This window comes from Loxodonta africana, chromosome 3 (assembly GCF_030014295.1).
Source record: "Loxodonta africana isolate mLoxAfr1 chromosome 3, mLoxAfr1.hap2, whole genome shotgun sequence".
NCBI lineage: Eukaryota > Metazoa > Chordata > Mammalia > Proboscidea > Elephantidae > Loxodonta > Loxodonta africana.
The window spans coordinates 86,387,344-86,405,662 of NC_087344.1; the positions used below are offsets into that span (position 1 = coordinate 86,387,344).

Here is an 18,319-nt window from a genome sequence, read left to right on the forward strand (position 1 = left end):
TGTGCCAAATTCTTTACAAACACCACTGTATTTAGTCTTCACAATAATTCCATTGAAGCAAAAAATGGAGGCTCAGAGAAGCAGGATAGCTTGCCTAAATCATAAAGCTATTAAACAGGAGAGCCAGAATTTCAAATCAGGTCTGTTTGACATTCAGGCCCTGCTTCTACCACCTAATCCCTCTGTAGGAACAAGAGAAAAATTCACCAAGTTGCTTTAACTTTTTTGACTCAACTAAATAGCACGTATAAGATGGTGAACGTGCTGAAATAACTTCCGAAGTGCCTGCCTTTCTCCTGAGACCCTGCCCACACCCTGGGGGATGGCTGCAATGAATTCCCAAATTGAACTAGCCACCATACAAGTATGTCTTGATGCCAAACTCCTAAATTACCGAGTTTATCAAGGCCACCAGATTCTAAATAATTCCAAAATAGAGTACCTATTCCAAGCCATAAAGAAGTTTCTGGTAAAAATATGGTCAAAGCTACTCTTCAGAAATATAAAAGAACTTGGTATTTGTTATTAATCTGGTAGGGAAATACATCTCATTAAATTTAGCATTGAAAAAGAAAATGGAAGCACAGTAATAAGCAAATGTTGTTCTAGAAAACAGATGGAAAGGAAGTCCAATGCAAGTCTGTTTTCAAAGTGAGGACAGCCCTGAAGAACTTGCATATACAGTTAAAATGGGATAAATGCCCTTTGGACTCCATTTTACATATAATCAGGCCAGATATTAAAAGTAATCCAAGGTCAGAGAGTCTAATCTGGTGTGCTGTTCTTAGCTAGATGAAACTGAAAAAGGCGAAGCATGAAACGTTTTACTAAGGTTTTGTCTTTTTAAAGAAACAGTATCTATAGGCAAGTTTAAAGTTTAAATTGTACAATACCCCTGTAAAGTCTGCCATTTGCATTAAAAACAGACACACCACAGAAAGGACATGCACATTGCATTCTCTGCCTCACAGTGTTTGTCTTTATAAAATCCTAAGCAGACAAAATTCTCAAGTTTCAAGGATTGTATCTAGCTGAGACAACAAAGAGAAGAGTGTCCTGCTGTGGTGTAGCAGAAAGAAATAAGGGACACGGGTTCAGGTCCTGGTTCTATCACTAACTCGCCAGGTGACCAGTCACTTCCTCTTTCTAGGCCTTGGTTTTCCTTTCTGTAAAACATGGGTGCTATACTAGAAAATCTCAACAGGTGCTCCCAGCTGGGTGACCTCTGGCCAGCTATGGGGGCTTCCAGGTCTCTCTTCTCATCTGTGCACCGCAGGATAAGAGCACATGATCTATAAGATTCCTCCAAAAGGACATGTTTGAAGAAATGCAAACATCAGGCCATTCAAAAAGAGAGAGAGGGAACTACCGAACAAGTTTCAGGACGTTTCCTTGCTCTGACTCCCACTGCCTCACTGGGCCTGACACAGGGCTGGGGCACAGACAAAACCAGGAACCTCATTCTGCAGGGTCATTTGCCCAGCCTCCCTCGTGTGCTTTGCCGGGCTATTGCCAGAGTAATAAATGGCCCCAGCATAGAGTCACGGAGGGGCAAAACATGGGGGAAAGGGTAAGCCTTTTTATGCTAAGGCCAAGCCCCAGGAGGATTTAAAACACACGTCTGCTCCTCACATGAGCTCGTTCTCCTAAATCATTCCTACCCACAAGGTTGCTTCCACAACTAAGCAAACTGTTATCTCACAACTAGTAGCCCACCACTGCCCTTAAAAGGTGTCTACCATTTAATGAGTACCTACTATGTGCCAAACACTTTTATATATCACCTTGCTAAATAACACAGTGGGCAGGTAGGTGATTACTATTCCTATGTTACAGATGAGGCACCTAGAACTCAGAGAAGTGAAGGAATCACAGATTATAAGCAGGAGAGTCACAATTTTCAGTTCAGAAAGTCTGATTTAAATCCATCCTCTTTCTGCTTTCTGTGGTGCCCTGGTGGCGCAGTAGTTATGTGCTTGTCTGCTAACCAAAAAGTTGGCAGTTTGAATACACCAGCCGCTCTTTGGAAACCCTATGGGCAGCTCTACTCTGTCCACAGGGTCACTATGCCTTGGAATCCACTTGACAGCAAGGGGTTTTTTGGTTTCTGCTTTCTATCATTTCCTTGTGGATTTTTAAAGGAGAGACCTAGAAGTCACTTAAAACTCTGCCACGGTGCCTGATTCTATACTAGAATATCCTCTGACCTGCTTGTTACCTCCAATGGCAGGGAGCTCATCACTATGCCGTAAGTCCTTGTTCATCAGCTCTGTCTGCTGTTATTATATTGCTCTTGCCCAACTCCTGTGAATTCTACTCTCTGGCTCTGGCTCTGCTCTCTGGTCCCCACAGAACAAGTCTGATCTTTCCACCATGGAACAAAACCAGGTATTGAAAACTACTAAAATATTATCCTATGCAAATCTTTTCTTTTTGAGCTTATGCAAGTAGCTGTCCTTAGCAACTGGCCCAGAGAGAAAGGTAATTATTGTGTAGTTCAAACACATACACACACACACAACAAAAACATAACCCTAGACGTGAGATTGCCAGTCACCTTTTTTGATCTCCTCTTCTTTGGCTGTGTCCTTAAAAGCTGGTGTTCCGAAGGACTATGCCCTTAAAAGCTGCTGTTCTGTAGAGTTCTGCCTTTGCATGCTTCTCTCACTATGCACCCTCTCCCACTGTGACCTCACCTCTCCCATGGCTAATGACCTCCAAATTGGAATCTTCAGCTTGAAATGCTCTCTTGAGTCTTGGACCCACATGCCCAACTACTCTCCTGACATATCTATCCAGATATCCCACAGGCGTCTCGGCTCCAACATGTTTCAAACTCTCAACTTAAACTAACTCATATGATCACATGCCGTTAAAACTGCTCCTCCAGTAGTCCCCATCACGGGAGGGGAGCCCAGAGACCCTCCTTCCCCATCACCACCACAATCGGCCAGCTACCAAGTCCTATGGATTCTCCTTCCATACCACAGCTCAGATCCACCACCAACCATCACATCTTAGTTCAGGTCTCACAATTTTAACAGGACTGACTCACACTTCTCCCTAAGCCCAGTCTATGTGGGAAGACTTAGCCCAATGCTTGGCACCTAGGTAGCACTCACTAAACAATTGTTTGAATAGCTCTCTACCTACTGCTGTCGAGTCGAGTCCAACCCTATAGGACAGAGTAGAACTGCCCAATAGAGTTTTCAAGGCTGTAAATCTTTATAGAAGCAGGCTGCCACATCCTTCTCCCATAAGGAGTGGCTGGTGGGTTCAAACTGCCAACCTTTTCATTAGCAGCCAAGAGCTTTAACCACTGCGCCACCAGGGCTCATGAATAGCTCTCTATACCCTAATAAAATAAGGAGCCCTATCTCACAAGGATGCAGAGTATGTGGGAACTCCTAGCACCGAACCTGCAGCCTGGCGGCTACTTAATAAAAAATTGGTAAAGTGATACTGGAAAGCAAAAAAAAACGCCTAGTACTCCTCCTAATTTCCCTCCAATATAAGACTGACCACCTAGTACAACTTAATACTTGCAGAATTTAAATGAACCTAAGAAAACCTCCTCAGTTTACTTATGTTTTTCTAGTAAGCATTTTTGAATGAAGACAGAATGCCCCAATCTTCTCTCTCTAAAGAGTTTACAAGACGAAGCAGGTAGGCACAGTGGAAAGAGAATTAGTCTGGGAGTCAAAGTCCTTAATTTGAATCCCACTTCTCTGGTGCGTTTTTAAAAGTAAAAACCAGTGTGTTCTTAAGCAATAGAATACCACATAAAAAAACAAGACCTCAGTTTGCCTGGGTCAAATTTTTCTTTCAGCTCGTGAACCAGAATTGTGAAGCAGAACACAATAAACGTGTGGCTCTCAAACACGCAGTAATCACATCAGACTGAACCTTCAATGGTTAGCATTCCAGTCGAATCTGCAACAGATGACAGCAGGCAAGTTCCGATCTCTGCTCCAACGTGTATCAGCAGAACACGTCAAAACCTAAATTAAAAGTTTTCATTCACTTGGAAAAAAGCAGCAAATCCTTTTGTTGGCAGTCTCCCACTGATGACACGCAACAATCTCTGCATATGAAATCGGCTAGCCCCCTGCTTCGCTGCTAACTTTGTAGGAGTTCCAAAGCATTTCTGGAGCAAGGGATCTATTTGGACTGACAATGCCAAGCTGGGACCTGAGCCCTGAATAAGCTAAAATTACCAAAACGAGAAGAACGTAGCTTTGGAAGCTATTTTCCCCAAGTGTGGGGTTTCTTCTAGTTAAGGGAGTGATAAAAAATGCTGACTTTTTCCAGATGAACAAAGTTGAATGAAGCCTCAAAATCCTGCTGCAGGTTTCTGTTCTGAATACCAACTTACTGCCACAGACGCTCCTGTCTTCTCCACTTCCACTCCCAAGCATACAAACGCACCTGTCTTCCCAAAGTTCAACATGCAACGGCTGGTGTGAGCTATGTGCTGGGCACTGCGGAAATAGGGACTAACAAGACAGGCCCTGTCCTGGAGGAGCTCATTGTCTGGCAGGAAGACAGGCACATTCCCAACTAACCAAACAAGGCACAAAATGCTAAGATCCATAAGCAGGGAACAAGCAAAGTGAAATAAGAGTTCCAGAAGGCAACTGGGGGCAGAGGGCAGGACAGGGAATGCCCCTGAGGCGGGTGCTTCCAATGCCCTTTGTCCACTGCTCCATCACAGCCCTCGGAGTGCTGGACCACAAACATCTATCACATGTCTGTTTTCCCCACTGGAAGCTGAGCTCCACGTGGGCAGAGGTCCTATGTCCCATGTCGGACAATGATTAATCCAACCTGGCTGCCTCAAAAAGGAGTGCACAAATGTGTGTTCCCAGAATGGCATGAAATACCACAGGTTTAGAGGAAAGAAAGGAGTCCCTGGATATTGCAAATGGTTAACATGCTCGGCTGCTAACCAAAAGGCTGAAGGTTCAAGTACACCCAGAGGCATCGCAGAAGAAAAGCCTGGCGATCCACTTCCGGAAAATCTGCCATTGCAAACCTATGGAGCACAGTTCTACTCTGACACATGTAGGGTTGTCATGAGTCAGAGCTGACTCTGTGGCAACTGTCTTTTTAAGGGAAAAGGGAAAGGTGAGTCTGGAGAAGTAAGTAGGGCTGGGGCTGCTCTGAGGAGGGCTATGAATGCCAGGCTAAGAAGCTGAAGCTTTAGTAAGCAACTGGGAGCTACAGAGGGTTCTCAGGAATGCAGTGAATTGACGAAGACTGTGTTTTAGCACATCATTCTGAAAGCAATTTGGAAAAGTGACTAAAGACATAGTTGAGTAAGAGCTGATGCTAAATTGGGGCAATGACAGGGAAGCTGGCAAGGAAAGCCTCAACAGGTTGGCAAGGCCCATCGAGAATGGGTCTTGCCCTGTGCTCCCTCTCCCTCCAGTGCCTGGCTTCTACATCTCTTTAGTGCTTACGTTGGGCTCCCCAGACTATGAACTCCTGGGGGGTGGTGTTCTCTTCTTCATTATCACTCTGACTCCTACAGAAACCCGACATGGCAGGGGCTGAAAAGTTAGCCTCTGTCTCCCCAGGCCGTGCTGTCGTTTCTATGCCAATACCTCAGATGGGTTAGTGCACTGGTGTGCTCACTATTACACTGCTGGGCCAGGTACGCAGCAAGCAGTAATGAGACACGTGAGAACAAAGGTAATTTAGCGCACCCAAAACATAAAAACACAGCACAGGCGCTTGGAGAAAATGATATAGAATTTTAAGACCTAGAGAAACCAGTTTTGGGCCCCTAAAAAACAAACATTCAAAACCATGAGCCCTAGTAGCAGGCTGGATTGCAGTTAGACAATGGTGAGCTCTCCAAATGGGGAGCGCCCACTTACACAACCTGCTTGAGAAATAAACAGGAGTAAGGAGAGACCACAGCGCAAAGGCAAGCAAAGCCTGGAGCTAGGCGGGCCTTCCATGGGGCATGGGACTCCTTTGAGACTTCCCAGGAAAATGACAGTTGAAGCAGGGGCAAGGTGTGTGCTCTGTAGAAGGCAGGCTGGAAACGGAAAAAGAAGTGTGAGCACAGAGCTTGAAAACACAGAAACTAAAACCTTCTCCTGGCTTGAAAACTTGCCTGTGAGCTGTATGCTTCATGGATGGTTTCTTCATTTCCTTTTCAATCCTTCCAAGCCATGCTGTGTGGCTGAAAGGAACATCAACTACTTTACAAAGGAGACTGCCAAATGGGGGCCTGCCACTGGAAGACCTGTATTCCAATTCTGGTTTTGCTATTTGTTAGCTCTGTGCCTGCAGGCAAGTACCCAACATCTCAGAGCCTCAGTCTTCTTATCTATAAAATGGAAATAATAGTCATAACAATATTTACCTACCAGGTCAAAGGAGGACTAACAGAAATAATGCACAGGACCATAGCAAGAGAGACAATAAAGGTGTTGGATTTTTTTTCTTTTCTTTCTTCCTTGAACTGGAATTGGAATTTGGTGAGAAGAAGGCCATACACTAAGGTTGGACACACACTAAAACAATCGAATGGGTTACCAACTGCTGAAAAAATGCAAAGTCCCACAGCAGCTGGCTTGGTATTTACTGGGCAAAAGAAGAAGTACATTTCAAGACAGCTCTGGCTTGGCCTGTGCAAACAGTAAAGTAATACACTCTTCATGGAAAACAGAAGTGTCCCTAAAGCCACCTCTGAAACCATGCTTTGGTACCATGGCTAATCCTGCAAACATGAAGCCACCTCTGCAGCCCCCCGTGAGGGCTCCCTTCCTCACACCTGTACCACACATGGTGGCACTTAGATCCAGGAGACGCCAGAAGATGAGCTCCTCAAGGTGAAGTCACTGGAAGCAATTCTCAGAGCCACCAAGTTTAAGTCAGTTGGGGTTTCAAGACACACAGGAGAGTTCTTCTAGGATAAATGAATCCCCAAACCTATCCTGGCCCTTCCTAGCAGGTCTGCAGCCAGACCAGCCTCTCAATTTAAAAATTAACTAGCTGACTGGAATTTAAAATGTGGGCTAGCCAACCAAGTTGCTGTCTCTTTTTTCTTTCTCCTCCCAAGAAAAAAACTGGAGGTGGGGGGAAGTGCTTTTCAACTCACTTTGTGCCGTGCTGTTCTCACCATCTCCTCTGCCAGCTGCCAGATGTTGCTTAGATTTTTTTTTTTTAAGAAAAATTATCCTAGAGATTTACCAACATCCCAGCTTAGAGGATGGGTAGTCTATAGGTTCAAGATTCATGGGTTCTCAGGCCAATAACTACACGTGCTTATTTATGAGGACTTACATCGATTATAAAATGAGAGTTGGTGGGGGCTGCCATCTGCCTGAGTGGCCTCTCTGCAATGCTTGAAGGGCCAAGCACAGTGTATATACGCTGCTGAATGAATGGAGCAGGGCTTTGAACCAGTTCCTTCCAGTTTGAATCCCTGCTGAGAATTTGCATTTCTAGCAAGTTTCCAGGCAATGATAATGTTGCTGGTTTGGTTCTAGAAATTTATTATACTTAAGAATCACCTGGGGATCTTATTAAACTACAGATTCTGATTCAGTGTATCTGTGGTAGAAACGCCAATCCTCAGCAGGGGTTCAAACCTTGGAATTGGTTCGCAGCCCTGGAATGAATGAATGAACAATCTCTATCAAAAGGCAGAAAAGAGCCATTACACACCAGGACATGTACCACTGACTACCTCTGACACACATCACTTCCACTCTCTTATTGCCCTTCCAGGTCTGGGAGTATGATACAGTCAGTTAGAAGCAAAAGGGAAGCTAAGGTTACAACCTAGTTATAACTTCCTCAGGCCTATACTCTTAGTAAATAAATTGCTAATCCCTTCCCTCAGTAATTAAAAGTAAATAAGCTAAATAAATAAATAAACAAAACCTAATCTGTTACAAAGGTTTCCCTTTTCTACATCCCGTATGGGGCAGTTCTACTCTGTCCTATAGGGTCGCCATGAGTTGGAATCGACTCAACGACACTGGGTTTGGTTTTGTTCCCCGCCTCCCGCCCCACTCAGTTTTTCTGCCCCAGGTGTCTGGCAGTGGGTGCGTCTACAGTCCTGTGCTCCAGGGCTGGTCAGGGAGGTAGTGAAGACACAGCCTGGTAAAAGGGCCCTGGGTGCTCATCAGTTTGCTCAGTTCCCATTCTTTCACTCCTCAACTCCTGCATAGTTATATAGTACACATAAGGTGGTGGAAAGGGACTAGTGTCATGAGCCTGGGTTCTAATAAACTGCTAACTTACCATGGAACCCTGGGCAAGTCACTTCCCTGTTTTGAACCACAGTTTCCTCATCCGCCTAATTTAAGTATGATGTATGCTCGGTTCATCTTTCAGGCTAAATGTGAGGAAGAAAGGAACTTGAAAAAAATAGTTGAAGTCTCAAAATTGCAAAACAAAACAGCACTATCTTCATTTTTTTCTTAACCCATGGTCTTCTATTCCAAGCAGAGGGCAGGGGGGCTTACTGTCTCTGTCCACTCTAAGATACACCTTCCTTATATGTGCCTTTTAGCTGTTCCACCAAAAGGAAGTGATAGTTTCCTCTTCCCTTCACGTTTATATCCAAGCCTCCTGGAGCTAGCTGGGGAAGAAAGCCAGCTGCCTTCTCCTTATCAAGGAAAAGGTGCCTCAGCACAGCAGAAAGAGTTGTGGTAAAGAAGTCTGAAGGGCTGGTTTCTTGTCCTATTACCAAATGAACCTCAGTATTCTCATCTGTCAAGTGGGTATGAGACTACCTGCCTTGCCTATCTCTTAGGACCCTGGGAGAGCATGGATGGGAGATATGATCTGGTATTATCAAGCCCTAAAAACGCTTTCCTGGCCCTCACTCAGGGAGCCTTCTTGGAGATGCAGAAGCAGTGCGCAGACTGAAGGGTGCCTTAGGGCTTCTTCCTCTTTACCTCTGTCACCTGGACAGGTTGAGGCAGGAGAGCGGTGCCAGGAGTACTGAGGTTCAAGGCCTCCTCATCTTTTCTAGTGATGGCCTGGATGGGACAAGGATGTCATAGCTTCCCTCTATGAAGTGGGGCTCCCGCCTACAAGGGTCTGGCAGTATCAGCCTTGCCTCCTCACTCCAAGGAGGTAACCAAAGGCCTTAAAGGGAACGAGACAGTCAGCTTGAGAAACTTGAGACAGAAAGGAACAGAGAGGCAAGGAGCTGTGAAAGAGGTAAAGAGAAGGTGAGAGATAGAGACAGGAAGGTATAAACAGTTTGGGAAAGTGAAAAGAATACAGAGAAACAGGAGGACAGACACGGAAAAGAGATAGAGACAGACTGACAGCACGGGAGTGTCGGAAGCCGGGAAGACAAAGGGGACCATCCTGTATTTTTAACTGCTGTGGCCTTTTAGAGACACCTCGTTCCCAAAAGAAAAGCCCCGGGGGTGGCAGAAGGAGACAGAAGCAAGCAGTGGCTCCCCCGGCCTCCTCCACCACGGCGCCCGACCCCCTCCCCGAGTCCCGGCCCCCGCCCAGATCCCACCTCCCCTCCGGCCCGCTCGCTCACCTGCCAGCGCCAGGATCTGGGCCTTGTGGAGCAACAGCGCGCCCCAGTCGCGGGGGGCGCGCGGGGGGCTCTCGGGCCCGGCGTCCAGCTCCTCCGGGCCCCGGTACACGGCGTACACCTTCTGGTTGTCAAAATCCAGCCGCGACCGGGGGCTGAAGTCGCGCACGCACGACACGGGCAGCGCGTAGCAGACGTTGTCCTCCAGGAACCGCACAAAGGCGTACATGGTGAGCGCCGGGGGCGGGCCCCGGTCGGGCCGGTCAGCCCGCAGGGCGGGCGCAGAGGGGGGGACCCGACGCGGGGCGCGAACCGCGCAGCCGGGCCGGGGGCGGGGGCGGCTCCCCGGGACCCGGGCTCCCCCCACTGTTATTGTTCCTGAAAGCACCGCTCTGCCAATCGGCTGCTCTCGCCTGGGCGCGGAAAAGGGAGGGAGAGGGAGAAAGGGGGGTTGGGGGCGGATGAGGGGGGTTTGGAAGCGCACCGCCACTCGCAAAGTCAGACCCGAGCAATCACAGCCGGAGCGCGATTCAGGTTGAATTTGAAATAATAATAAAAACAATAGCATTGCAAAAAAAAAAAAAAATGCATTGATAAAAAGTCGCGCTGCGGACAGGATTATATTGCATCAACACCACGGTGCAAAATAAACTGCATTGCAAGAGAACTGCAATGCAAAGGAGAGGAATGCGAGAGAATGAATGTGCGAGGTGGGAGAGGGCAATCTTGTTTGAATCCCAAATGTAAACTTGGATTTGCAAGCGAACAGAATTTTGGAGTGTTTCAAATTTAGCCACTCCACCTCCCGCAGCCTCATTAGTTCGCTTTTTTGTTTGTTTGTTTTGTTTTTTGCAAAACTGCCAACTCCCTCTGCGAGGAGGGTCAGTCAGAAAGAAATATTCCCCAAGAGCTGCCAAACCAGTTTTGATCAGAACTGGGACTTATCTGGGATTTCCAGTTGGGCCAGCTGGCTTGGGTGGTGGAGGGTTTGTCAAGGGCTGCTCTCAGCCTGATGGAGAAGTTCTACTCCTCTTCCTGTCATCTACATCCACTGAAGCACCCCTTCCACAGCATGCTGAGCTGGGACCAGTTGGAAAAGTGCAGGGAATGGAGGGGTGCTCTGAGGAAGGCAGGCCTAGGGCTAGCTCGCATTTCCGGAACACTTTGAGGAGTTCAGGAACGGGGCTCTGTGGTACACCAGTCTTTGTTCTGTCTCCCACATCAGAGGGAATTAGCCTACTTATATCCTCATTGCCTAGCCCAGGACCTGGCACTTGGTAAGGGCTCAATAAATTTTGGGTAAATAATAATAAAAAATTCACATTTTTAATGGCCAGCCAGCCATTAACTATTTTATTCGAGGAACCAATATCGATTGAGTACTTACTACATGCCAGGTTCTAGGGTAGGCCCTGATGGTAAAGAGATGAATAGATGGGACAAAAAAACACCTGGATTCCTGGGGCCTTGCAGAGTTAGACATTGTATCAGAACTTGAGTCTTAGTTTTGGATTCTTGTGCCCAAAATTAGCTACTGTATGAACAACACAACTTCTCAGTCTTCTCCGCCTTTATCATCTGTTGGGGGAGTATAAAAAGTATAAATAAATATTTATGTTACAGTGATAGAAGTGTTCTATAAAGGAATGTTTAATGGAAACAGTAGATTCAACTCAATGCTATACATAAAAAGGAAAAAAAAAAAAAAAAAAGCAAACAAAATAAATGTACCAAAATGTTAACAATGATTGTCTTGAAGTTTCCTAGTAGTGGCGAGTGTTTCTCCTTGCATTTTTGTATATGTATTTACAATTTTCTGCAAAAGCAGGCATTACTTCTGTAGTCAGAAAATGTTAAACATTATAATAGCAAGGTACTGGGCTCACCTTTTATATCGGCTGCACTCCTGGTGAAGCAGACAAGCCAAAACTCCCAAACCATTTTCACTAGGGTTTGGGGAGTGTGTTATACAGGTGAACTCCATCAACGCATGTTTCCCAGATCCAAATGCACAGGTCAAATCAAGTTCTTGTAAACTAGCTCACTGGTGTGTACACAGTGCCAACCAGGTATGACCGTGATGAGTCATTTTGATGCAGATGTTGGCCCTACCACGTGCCCTATACAAAAAGAGGGCCGCTCTGCATTGTTTCAGCAGATTTGTCTTCATGATTATGATTTCTTTGAACTAATCTTAAATGGGAGCCCTGGTAGTGCAGTGGTTAAGAGCTCAGGCTATTAACCAAAAGGGCAGCAGTTTGAATCCACCAGCTACTGCTTGGAAACCCTATGAGGCAGTTCTACTCTGTCCTATGGGGTCGCTATGAGTCAGAGTCAACGTGACAGCAATGGATTTAGTTTGGTTTTGGTTTAATCTTAAATGAGTTATTTTAAGAATATTTCCCTATGGTGGTCAAGAAGAAGTACTGTGTAGCAAGATTTCAATAATTTACAAGATGGATCATGCAGAATTGACTATATTTAATGAAAGTCCATCAAGCTGTAGACTGTGTTTGCAAAATGATCTCAAGTAGCATCACGGCCAATCTCTGTGCATCTAAATGAGGGTGACCTGAAAATCTATTACTAGTCTCGTCTCTCAACACCTCCCTGGACACAGTATGCTCTAGACACATGAAACTATTTGACATGTCCCAAGACAACATGGTTTTTCAGGTTCCAAGCTTTTATGCTTGCTCTGTCCTCATCCTGGACATTCTTCATCCCGAGTGCATGGTGACCTCAACTAACCTGAAAACTGGTCTAATGTCATCGCCTTTGTGAAGTCTTCCCCAACCACCTACACTCCCCAAGCACAGGCAGTCATTTTTACTCTTTTGCCCAGAATCTTTTATTTCCCCTCACTAGAATAAGAACTCTTTGAGGGCAGACATAAAGACTGAGTTACCTCAGCATCCTAGGTACCTAGCACAGGGCTGAGGAGTAAATGCTTAAGAAACATCTATGTTTAAAGACACAGAGAAAGCATGAGTAAAAGACCCCTTGCACAGTTGTTCTTGAAAGTCTGTCCCTCTTTTTCAGAGTTGAAGCTGAATCCCAACTCTGGCTTTCCCATGACCAGTGAATAAAGGCAGAACATTGATTCCACTTCTTTTAAGACTGATGCATTTATGAACACATTAAATATTACTGCACCCTCAAATTCAAATCACTTCCCTACCCAAGTCAATAACAATAATTCTTATTAGAAGGCAGTTCCATTCCCCCAGAACCCAGAAAGAAGAAGAGAAGAAACAATGGACAGGGGTGCCAACAGAGTAAACTCGAACCCAAATACGTTTTGCATGTAGGTACACAGAATGGATTCTAGGGAAGGAATGGCAGACACTGGATGTTCAAAGACACATGCTTAGATAGTCTAAGGGCAACAGAGAGACACCCAGAGTTTCTGCTTCCTGTGTGACCCACACAATCAATCTGTTAGCTCAGTCTCACGGAGAACCTCCTATGTGCCATACCGTGCCTTCTCTGCCTTAGTGAAAACCGAATCATAATATCTCCTCATTGATCAGGAGACCATGCTTCACACATACCAGAAATTCAAGATGTTGATGATTCATTGATTGGCAAGCAAAGGCAGTTCAAAAATACAGATTTCAGACATAAAGAGGCAGTAAAAACATCGAGTTCATCCAAATCTTGGTTGAATCCATCTTCAGTATCCCTGCCGAATGGTCATCCAGATATCTCTTTTTATACAGTTCTAAAACCAGAAACCTCACTACCGTCTAGATCACCCCTTAACATCTGATACTACTGACTGTTAGAAACATCTTCCTTATGCTTAGCCAGAATCTTTTACCTTCTGGCAGCCGTACAAGGTTCTCCACCACCAGTCTCATGCCAGCCCTTCAGACATGGGAAAACTTGGGATCCTATGTCCCAGGAGATTCTCTTCTTCTGCCCAGCTTTCTTCACTTCCTTCACCTGTTTTCTCATATGACCTGGTTTCAGTGATGATAACTGTGATATGTACCATCCCCCAAATCTTACTATAAATCATATGCCATTCCTGGCACCTTGTATATACATGATCTCAATTAATTTTCACCGCAAACCCTTAAAGTGGATATTATTAATTCCATTATAGAGTTGAGACAACTGAGATTTAGAGGAAAGCAATTTGGCTCTGGGGAGCCCTGGAAGGCTTGTGGTCATATTTGAATTTTAGACAGTTGGCTCTAGAAAGCAGTATGGGGAAAGGACTGGAGGGGAGGCAAGACTAGGGAGAGGGAAGCCTGTGATAAGGCTGGCTGTCCTGTCCCTCCTCCTTCCCTGACTCCCTCTTTCCCAAATGTACTTTGCCTCTCATCCAAGTCATTTTAATGGAGCAGAAAATGTACACATCTGGGGCAGTTTTGCAACTATGTCTCCATTGTGCTTTCCTGCAGGGTTTTGCAGAGCCTTGGGTTAATGTCAAGCTCCTTGGGTTTAGCCAGCTGAAGCATGTTCAGTGGCAGCAATGGGACTTATGTTTCATATTACTGCATGGAATTCTCAATGTACTTTGCAAAACTATTTTAAGGAGACCTGGATTCTGTGAAATTTTAAAGCAATTGGAGCGTGTCTTTTCAGCCTCTCAGCTAATGATTGACCACATTTTCTCATGATTTTGCTTTTTTTTTTTACTGTGATGTTTGATTTGATTTCTCAAGTCTCTGCTTCCCCCTACTCCCTCACCCCAAAAAGGAACTTGCTGTGCTGTGAGTTCAGAGCCACTGTCTCCTCAGGTTGATTCAAGGAAGGAATAGGCATCCAGGAGGATCTGGAGCTACTTGGAGGCCTGGGGTGGGCATTACCCGGAACTGGGTACTGCCACCCCGAAGTAGGGTCTTCAGCCTAGTTCGTCCATGTGAACCCCTGATCATGAAGTCTGGGTATCCAGTGTTGGGCAGGAGAAGGGAGGGGCTGTGGAGTGGAGGAGGGAAGGAGAAAGAGAGGAGAGTTGCATGTTGAGCACTATCAAGGTCAGCGAACACGACCTGGATAACTCTTCCAGGCTACTTGGAGGGAATGACAACTTTTCGTGTAGGTGACACCTTGGAGGGCCAAAGGAATCAGAAAAAAAAAAATAAATAATTTTTTTTTTTTCTGCCAGGGGTTAAATCCTGACTCTGCCACATCTTTGCTGTGACTTTGGGTAAGACAGTTCATCTCTCTGAGCCTAACTTTTCTCACATGCAAAATGGGGCTTTTTTTTTTTTTTGTATATATATATAATTTTTATTGTGCTTTAAGTGAAAGTTTACAAATCAAGTCAGTCTCTCACACAAAAGCCCATATATACCTCGTTACATACTCCCAATTACTCTCCCCCTAATGAGACAGCCTGCTCTCTCCCTCCACTCTCTCTTTTCGTGTTCATTTCGCAGCTTCTAACCCCCTCTACCCTCTCATCTCCCCTCCAGGCAGGAGATGCCAACATAGTCTCAAGTGTCCACGCGATCCAAGAAGCTCACTCCTTACCAGCATCCCCCTCAAACCCATTGTCCAGTCCAATCCATGTCTGAAGAGTTGACTTTGGGAATAGTTCCTGTCCTGGGCCAACAGAAGGTCTGGGGGCCACGACCACCGGGGTCCTTCCAGTCTCAGACCATTAAGTCTGGTCTTATGAGAATTTGGGGTCTGCATCCCACTGCTCTCCTGCTCCCTCAGGGGTTCTCTGTTGTGTTCCCTGTCAGGGCAGTCATCAGTTGTAGCCGGGCACCATCTAGTTCTTCTGGCCTCAGGATGATGTAGTCTCTGGTTCATGTGGCCCTTTCTGTCTCTTAGGCTCGTAATTACCTTGTGTCCTTGGTATTCTTCATTCTCCTTTGATATAGGTGGGTTGAGACCAATTGATGCATCTTAGATGGCTGCGTGCTGGCGTTTAAGACCCCAGATGCCACTCTTCAAAGTGCAATGCAGAATGTTTTCTTAGTAGATTTTACTATGCCAGTTGACTTAGATGTGTCCCCTGAAACCATGGTTCCCAGACCCCTGCCCCTGCTACGCTGGCCTTCGAAGCATTCAGTTTATTCAGGAAACTTCTTTGCTTTTGGTATAGTCCAGTTTGTGTATTGTGTGCTGTCTTTCCCTTCACCTAAAGTAGTTCCTATCTACTATCTAATTAGTGGATGCCCCTCTCCTACCCTCCCTCCCTCCCCCCTCTCGTAACCACAAAAGAATGTTTTCTTCTCAGTTTAAACTATTTCTCAGGTTCTTATAATAGTGGTCTTATACAATATTTGTCCTTTTGCAACTGACTAATTTCACTCAGCATAATGTTTTCCAGGTTCCCCCATGTTATGAAATGTTTCACAGACTCCTCACTGTTCTTTATCGAAGGGTAGTATTCCATAGTGTGAGTATACCATAATTTATTTATCCATTCATTTGTTGATGGGCACCTTGGTTGCATCCATCTTTTTGCTATTGTAAACAGTGCTGCAATAAACATGGGTGTGCATATATCTGTTCGTATAAAGGCTCTTATTTCTCTAGGATATATTCCGAGGAGTGGGATCGCTGGATCATATGGTAGTTCTATTTCTGGCTTTTTAAGGAAGCGCCAAATCAATTTCCAAAGTGGTTGTACCATTTTACATTCCCACTGGCAGTGTATAAGTGTTCCAATCTCTCCACAGCCTCTCCAACATTTATTATTTTGTGATTTTTTGGATTAATGCCACCCTTGGAGTGAGATGAAATCTCATTGTAGTTTTGATCTGTATTTCTCCAATGGCTAATGATCAAGAACATTTCCTCATGTATCTGTTAGCTACCTGAATGTCTTCTTTAGTGAAGTGTCTGGTCATATCTTTTGCCCAGTTTTTAATTGGGTTATTTGTCTTTTTGTAGTTGAGTTTTTGCAGTATCATGTACATTTTAGAGATCAGGGGGTGATCAGAAATGACATAGCTAAAAACTTTTTCCCAGTCTGTAGGTAGTCTTTTTACTCTTTTGGTGAAGTCTTTGGATGAGCATAGGTGTTTGATTTTTAGGAGCTGCCAGTTATCTAGTTTTTCTTCTGCATTCTTAATAATGTTTTGTATACTATTTATGCCGTGTGTTAGGGCTCCTAACGTTGTCCTTATTTTTTCTTCCATGATCTTTATCGTTTTAGATTTTACAGTTAGGTCTTTGATCCATTTTGAGCTTGTTTTTGTGCATGGAGTGAGGTGTGGGTCTTGTTTCATTCTTTTACAGAATGGATATCCAGTTATGCCAGCACCATTTGTTAAAAAGACTGTCTTTTCCCCATTTAACTGTTCTGGGGCCTTTATCAAATATTAACTGCTCGTATGTGGATGGATTTATGTCTGGATTCTCAATTCTGTTCCATTGGTCTATGTATCTGTTGTACCAGCACCAGGCTGTTTTGACTACTGTGGTGGTATAATAGGTTCTAAGATCAGGTAAAGTAAGGCCTCCCACTTTGTTGTTCTTTTTCAGTAATGCCTTATTTATCCGGGGCCTCTTTCGCTTCCATATGAACTTGGCGATTTGTTTCTCCATCTCATTAAAGACTGTTGTTGGGATTTGGTTGCATTAAATGTATAAATCACTTTTGGTAGAACATACATTTTTTATAATGTTAAGTCTTCCTATCCACGAGCAGGGTATGTTTTTCCACTTACTAAGTCTCTTTTGGTTTCTTGCAGAAGTGTACTGTAGTTTTCTTTGTAGAAGTCTTTTACATCTCTGGTAAAATTTATTCCTAAGTATTTTATCTTCTTGGGGGCTGCTGTAAATGGCATTGATTTGGTGATTTCCTTTTCAATGTTCTTTTTGTTGGTGTAGAGGAATCCAACTGATTTCTGTATGTTTATCTTGTATCCCGATACTCTGCTGAACTCTTCTATTAGTTTCAGTAGTTTTCTGGAGGATTCCTTACGGTTTTCTGTGTATAAGATCATGTCATCTGCAAATAGAGATATTTTTACTTCTTCCTTGCCAATCTGGATGCCCTTTTATTTCTTAATCTAGCCTAATTGCTCTGGCTAGGACTTCCAGCACAATGTTGAATAAGAGTGGTGATAAAGGGCATCCTTGTCTGGTTCCCGATCTCAATGGGAATGCTTTCAGGCTCTCTCCATTTAGGGTGATGTTGGCTGTTGACTTTGTATAAATGCCCTTTATTATGTTGAGGAATTTTCCTTCTATTCCTATTTTGCTGAGAGTTTTTATCATGAATGAGTGTTGAACTTTGTCAAATGCCTTTTCTGCATCAATTGATAAAATCATGTGACTCTTGTCTTTTGTTTTATTTATGTGGTGGATTACATTAATTGTTTTTCTAATGTTGAACCATCCCTGCATACCTGGTATGAATCCCACTTGGTCATGGTGAATTATTTTTTTGATATGTTGTTGAATTCTATTGGCTAGAATTTTGTTGAGGATTTTTGCATCTACGTTCATGAGGGATATAGGTCTATAATTTTCTTTTCTTGTGGTGTCTTTACGTGGTTTTGGTATCAGGGATATGGTGGCTTCATAGAATGAGTTTGGTAGTATTCCGTCCTTTTCTATGGTCTGAAATACCTTTAGTAGTAGTGGTGTTAACTTTTCTCTGAAAGTGTGGTAGAACTCTGCATTGAAGCCATCTGGACCAGGGCTTTTTTTTGTTGGGAGTTTTTTGATTTCCTTTTCAATTTCTTCTTTTGTTATGGGTCTATTTAGTTGTTCTACGTCTGTTTGTGTTAGTTTAGGTAGGTAGTGTGTTTCTAGGAATTCATCCATTTCTTCTAAGTTTTCAAATTTGTTTGAGTACAGTTTTTCATAGTAATC

General features: G+C 44.3%; 2 protein-coding genes across 5 annotated transcripts in view; both read right to left on the reverse strand.

The window, feature by feature from the left end:
• BEND5 (BEN domain containing 5) overlaps positions 1-9,794 on the reverse strand; it is a 55,603-nt gene extending 45,809 nt beyond the window's left edge. The window contains exon 1 of one of the 3 annotated variants that reach the window (XM_064281940.1): positions 9,530-9,636. Coding sequence is in view for 2 of the 3 variants with exons in the window: in XM_003411093.4 (XP_003411141.2) it covers positions 9,530-9,755 (226 nt within the window). In the remaining variant the exon portion in view is untranslated. Of the gene's footprint in view, positions 1-9,529 lie in introns of all 3 variants that reach the window. The other 2 variants (XM_003411093.4, XM_064281939.1) reach the window with 2 other exon arrangements.
• AGBL4 (AGBL carboxypeptidase 4) overlaps positions 1-18,319 on the reverse strand; it is a 1,457,453-nt gene that overhangs the window by 299,845 nt on the left and 1,139,289 nt on the right. The window lies entirely within an intron of this gene.